The sequence below is a fragment of the Podarcis filfolensis genome, assembly GCF_964270895.1.
Source record: "Podarcis filfolensis genome assembly, chromosome: 8".
In the NCBI taxonomy this organism is placed as follows: domain Eukaryota; kingdom Metazoa; phylum Chordata; class Lepidosauria; order Squamata; family Lacertidae; genus Podarcis; species Podarcis filfolensis.
The window spans coordinates 71,364,074-71,370,559 of NC_139611.1; the positions used below are offsets into that span (position 1 = coordinate 71,364,074).

The window sequence follows — 6,486 nt, forward strand, 5'->3', positions numbered from 1 at the left end:
TATAAAAGGTCTTATCTAGAAAGTCTAAAAGAACTGGTTATGTTGAGTCTAGTAAAGAGAAGACTAAGGAGGAAGTAGATCTCTTAAACTACTAGTTCCAAATCTTCCACATAGAAGAGGGCAATGTCCTGGTTTCATCCTGCCCCAGAAGGCTTAGGCTTTTAAAATTCCATACACTTCAGGTTGTATATTTTCAAACTTATCTTCCCAACAGAGTCCCGCTGCTCCCTGATGCCTGGAGCTCAACTGTCCACTTTTGATGGCCTTTCTGGGAAAGTCCCTGCTCCTGGCACCTTTCAACTGACTTCCCTTTGTGACTTCAACTCTGATTATTGGTTCCGTGTGATTGTGGAAGTTTCGTCATGTCCACCCAATGGAGTAGTCACTGCCAACTTGCTCTATTTCTTCTACAAGGGTCTATTTATTACTGTCAATAGACAGAAGGAGGCCTGGGTAAGTAGAAAGCTGAACAAGAAATAAGTTTTACTTACATATTGAAATATTTATTTATACAATATTTATTTTTATAGGGAGCCAGTGTGGTGGTGCAGGGGTTAAGAGTGTGCAAGCAGGACTTGGGAGACTCAAGTTCAAATCCCCCACTTTGCCATGACTTTGGGTCAGTCACTGTATTATAATCATCATCACCACAACCACTTTAGTTGTATGCCGCTTTCCCACTTTCTCTCTCTCTCTCACACACAAAATTATGCTCAAACTGGCTTATGAGAACACAACATCATAAAATCAACAATTGCGACAATAATTTCATATTAACCGCCATAATAAAGAAGCAACATAAGGTAAATGTAATGGCAAATAAAACCCCTCGCCAACATTTTCGTAGTATCAATGTTGCAACATTACTCCTCCTAGCAGTAGCAAAAATGACAAGGATGTTTGAACAGTTTCACCTTGGTCCTGGATGTTTTAGCCTAGGCTTGCCATATGTCTGGAAAATTATGGTCATGCCTAAAATGGACACCTAAAATGGCGTCGAGGGGGATTTTTTTGAATTTTAAGAGATGTCAGGAATTTCCTGGACGTATGGCAACCCGGATTTTGTTTTGTGTTCTGTCCTGCCCCCCACCCCCGGATCTCTTGAATTGAAATGCTCCACATCTGTCAGGAAAGGAATTCTGAGCAGGGAGGGTTTTGTTTATGTGTGTGCATTAAGCATTCTCTCTCTCTCTCTCTCTCTCTCTCTCTCTGGCTAGCTCAGCATGAGACTCTTAATCTCAGGGTTGTGGGTTTGAGTCCCATGTGTTGGGTGAAAGATTCCTGCAGAACTGAAATATGCCACCCAGGGCCTAGCCAGAAAGAGGAAGCTCCCTTAACCAACCCCCCCCCAAGTTCAACAACTATGGTGGTTTCCTAAAAAAGAAATTTTACTTTTTGAAATATGGCAAGCCTATTTTAGCCACTACTACTATGTCAGCTACAATTATCCAAGGATAAAATTAGTCTGATCAAATGCCTAGGCCTCAGCTTCCCCAAAGAATCACTGCCCCTTTGGTATCACCATTCAGGCACCAGTTCATCTCATGATGTTAGTCACATTCACTTTTCTGCAGCAGCTTCTTACAAGGCTTCCAAAAATACAGGGTGGGGTAGCTAACCTACCGCACAGAGTTTATGAGGATAAAATGAGAGGCCTGGGGTGGAGAATCATGTACAACACCATACGGTTCTTGGAGAAAAGGTAGGATATAAATGTAATCAAACATGGGGTCCTTAACAGAGCTGTTCTAGGTGCCCTTGGAAAATGAAAGATGCTCTCCCAGGGCCCTCCTTGTCTGGGTTTCCATCTGGGCATTCCCTTGATCTGAACTGGAATTTCCATCACAATGTGGGTAAGAAACAAAAACAAAACATGACTGCCACCACAAAAATCATGGTATTCATGGGGACCAGCAGCATTCGCCTAACCACTCCATGTGGTGGTGCAGGGTCTAGCCCCCAAGGCTGCTCTCAGTCATCAACAAATCAGTATACTCTGCAGGAATGAGGAACCTATGACCCTTCAGGTGTTAATGGACTCCAGCTCCCATCTTCCCAAAACCATGACCAATGATAAAAGATGATGGGAGTTGTAATCCCACAACCTCTGGTTGGCCACATGTACCCCATCCCCAATCTTCCAGATTAAACCAGTTAAACCTTATAGCTCTAAGTTTGAAGGCAAGCACTTGGAAGAGAACCCTGTTTCACTGTATGCTTCTATTTTCTCTGTCCTGTTTAACTTTTTTGTGTGTTTCAGGTGAATGGGCTGCCAGTTCAGATCCCATCCAAAATCACAGAGTCAATAATACTTAATCTGTCTGGTGAAGTCATCACCCTGAGTTCGCCTCAAGTTGAAGTAAACCTGAACCTAGCTGGAGGGGTGCAGATGACTGCTAGTCCAGATTTGAAAGGACAAGTATGTGGGGCGTGTGGAAACTTCAACAATGATCAGACGGATGACCTAATTGGCCCAAATGAAGTGAAAGTAATTGATGTTCCTGGGTTGTTGACATCTTGGACAGCCAGAGATTTCACCCCCTGGTAAGTTAGCTTTTAAATGCTCCTCCTTGTGGATGACTGAATGGAGGCCATCAAAAAGAGCTACGCTGACAATTGTAAAAGCATGTTGGTGATATGGTGCCCCATAAGAGGTTCCAAATCTCTCTATCTCTCCCCTCCCCTCCCCACATTTCACCACCAAGATGATCCAATTCAAAAGTTTGGCTGTAACACAGCAATCCAGATTCTTTGCTACCACCACCAAGAATTTGGCAGCTTTCTACTTGGCTCCACTGGTGGGGAAGGCAGTAGCAGGCCCTCTAGTGGAGTAAAGAATGTGTTGGATTCTATCTAAACCACAAAACCACAAAACTAACAAAATTAGAGTGATGAAAAATTGGAATCTGGTCTGACAGACTATTTTATTAAAACTGGATGAGATCCAGACAATTGGATCTTCAGAAATGCCCTGGAATTCTACAGTCCCTTGCAAGTGATGGGATTCAAATATATGTGTGGAGTTCCCAACTGGAATGGTTTACCCATTCATTTCAGTGGAAGCAACTCTTCTCTGTTCTCATGGGTATGGGTAGGTAGTATTGCCCCTTCTATTGACATGAATGGGAAAACCTGTATGAAATGAAGAGCGCACCAGGTGAGGCAAGCCATATGGGCTTCTTTCATAAATGTTCTGTGCTTTTCTGTCAGCAAACTTAGATACACACACACACACACACACACACACACACACACACACACCAGCATTCACCCCTAACAAGCCCCCACAAGGCGGTTAACAAGAAGAAACAGATATACAATAACAAAGTTAAAATACAACATTCATTACTAAGAACAGCAGAGAAAATTAAATTGGATGACTTTGAAGGGTGTCCAAAAATTCTCCTTAAATAACCATAAAATGACTTAGAAAAGGGAAAATAAACCACTGTGAAGAACCACTGTGATATGACTTCTTAATTAGTATCTTATCAAATTGTGCCATGGTTAGCTTTCTCGAGCGCTTGAATCAACTCCTTTTGTGTGTATCGCCCCATATGCTTCTTGCAAATTATTTTACTGTGCAACATGTTCCAATTATTCATCAATGCGCAAAACAAGGTTTCAGGCAACAAGGCTTGTGGTGGGCCTGGGCCAAGTTCCTCTAGCAGACCTCTCTGACAGGAGCAGTTGGGCCTAGCCGCCCTTTTGATTTGGAAAAGGGAAGTAGCTCAGTGGTAGAGCATCTACTTTGCATGCAGAAGATTTCATGTTCAATTCCTGGTGCCTTCAGGGGAAAACTCCTATCTGAACCCCTGCTGTCACTCATGGTACATACAATTGAGCTAGATGGACCAATGGTCTCACTCGGAATAAGGCAGCTTCCTATTTCTCATGATGCCGCAGAGAAACACTATAATCATGTGCGTTTTGGAAATTAAAAAGTAGGTAGATCCAGGTACATGGCAGTGCTCAGAATCCCTGGCCAGAAAGAAAGAAAGAAAGAAAGAAAGAAAGAAAGAAAGAAAGAAAGAAAGAACACCAAGGGAACACAGGGCTTCCCCTGCTGCCTTGAATGAGAGCAAACTCAGCAATTATTACATTAGGAGCTTCACTGAATTTACTAAAGTAGAGGCTTGTTTGGTCTAGCAATGCCACCGGGTGGGACTTGAAGGTGGAAGTCTATAGCTCCACTCAGTACGGTGGACTGGAGGGATCCCAAACAGAAAAAGTGACATTTTGAAGGACCTAAAAAAAGAGATGTTCTATAAGACCATGGAGTCTTTATTTTGCCTAACTGCACCACTGGTTCAGTCCATTTTATGTTCTAACTGCTACTTTCTCTCACTTTCTCTTTTCCCTTCTCAGTGTGGAGTGAGAGAAGATTCACTTGGTAAACTGAAAGTTCCAGACTGAAGCTACTGAATAGTGCTAAGGGGAAACTGGTGTTTGGGTGAATGGTGAAATGATAAATTTAATCCTATAATTTGGGTAATCCTTGGCAAAATCTCATTAGAATGATTTTGTTCAGTAAATCTATTTCTTCAGATCTTTTAATTAAAGGTATGTGAGAGGGAACAGATTATGCCTAATAAAGACATCTGGCTTAATTTTGTCTTAATCTCTCTTGAGTCTAAATATGTAACAATGACTTGGCTGGGTACATGGGGGGAGGTTTCCCTCAGCATTGTTCCTAGGAAAGTTTTGAAAGAAGGCTAGGCATAGCTTTCTGTATTTTGATCCCCTCACTGAAAGTTAAAAAATACTCCTCAGGTCACAATTAATTAATTACCCACTGTTTGCCAGCAGGCCCCAGGGTGGACTACAACAATTTAAAATTCAGAATTAAAAACAGTTAAAACAGATTACCATCACAGGAATACGGTGAGTCCTGAAAACACACATCTCTTGTGTCAAAGGCTAGATTAAAGAGGTGCTTCAATTTATGTTTTTATTTAAACATTGCATAATCGGCAGCCTTACAATAAACACAGTCAACTGTACAATAAAATCAAACGGCAAACATGTGAATAGATTGAAGCAGCTGGTCCCCGAAACCAATACAAAGAATTTTACGGCACAGGCAAGAATAAATTAAAAGTGTTTGGAAAATGGAACCAGGCCAGCCTGTCTGAGGAGAATGTTTCAGTCAGGACATTGCTGTTGAACAGGCCCTTCAATACACCACCCATGACAGTCTCCTCAGGTTGACTAGCAGTTAAACCAACTGAGGAATGAGATGAGTTTTCCAGAACAGGGCAGTAGATTGTGCCATGGATAATTCAGTTCACGCACTGCACGTATTAGCTGAAATGCACCTGCAATGGTTGAAGGTAGTTTGCTTTCTGATACAAAGGACAAGATGGCACCCCCCACCCCACTTACCCATTTCATGTTCCAGACTGGCAGTTGAATCTTAACCTCAGCGTTGGTGGCAGGATAATATTCCTCACTGCCCCTGAGGCAGCAGGCCAGATTATGAGATACCATGTGGACACTGAGGGGAATTATTGGGGATTCAGGAAAGGTGGCTGTTGCTGCTGCCCTCCCTGGTTAGCTTCCGCCTAATTGTAGGGCCATCCCCACTCTGAGGTAAAATTTCTGAGGTAAATAAAAACAACAAAAAGCTATGTAAAGGAAGAACCTCAAATATTACTTCGTGCTTGTGATGATATATTGCACCCTTAGAACCTCTTGCATATGTCGCCTAGCGGTGTTAGTTGTATGCAATCTGCTTATTCAAAACATGTGTCGCATTTGCCTCTGAGAAGTTGGAGAGCAATAACCTCCATTTTGTGTATCAGATGCAAGCTGTCTGTCACGAAACAGTCCCTAGGCTCTGCTGCCTGGAGCTCTGAGGAAGCTTTGTCTTTTTACTCTGACTGAACTCATCACCATTAGCAATATTCCTTTCTTATCTTGTCCCCAGTTCCCCCCCTGCCACAGCTGACAATAAAAATGTGATACTGTGACCAGAGGGCCTCCATCTTTCCCTGTACCTTAGTCCACCTAGTTTCGTTTGTTGTGGAGCCACATGAATGGGCATGTTGTGGGCACAGAAGAGATAATGTCCTGCTCATTTCAGTTTGTATGAACATTTGTTTGGAAGAGTGTAATGCAGCACAAAACCCAAAGTAACATAAAACCCTAAGAAAATTTATTTTTATTTAACAAAGTTTATACACTGCTTGATTGTAGTAGAACCTCTAAGCAGTTTACAAAAAATATTGAAATTACCAAGAAAACCATTTGAAAACAACGAAAACAGTTAAAGATAATTAAAATATATAGTAAAAAAGATTAAAACATGTCAACATATTTTTGTCTGGATAGGCTTGTGAAGGGGCCTGCCTGTTTTCAGTAGGCAGAGAATAAGTGTAGTCCTTGCCACACTAAAAGGTCAATTTCAGATAAGTGTGGGACGAGTAATATGCAGCATCTGTAACAGTGCAAGTTCCAGTGGTCAAATGGGCATATATGGGGTAA

General features: G+C 42.0%; 1 protein-coding gene across 1 annotated transcript; it reads left to right on the plus strand.

Moving 5' to 3' along the window:
- Nucleotides 1-231: 231 nt before the first annotated feature.
- On the plus strand, nucleotides 232-4,661 carry LOC310769076 (alpha-tectorin-like; the record flags this gene model as incomplete). Its single annotated transcript, XM_083628162.1, has 3 exons — nucleotides 232-453; nucleotides 2,261-2,544; nucleotides 4,369-4,661. The coding sequence occupies 3 exons, from the start codon at nucleotides 232-234 to the stop codon at nucleotides 4,376-4,378; spliced, it is 516 nt and encodes a 171-aa protein (XP_083484288.1). The 3' UTR covers nucleotides 4,379-4,661.
- Between the last annotated feature and the right edge of the window lie 1,825 nt (nucleotides 4,662-6,486).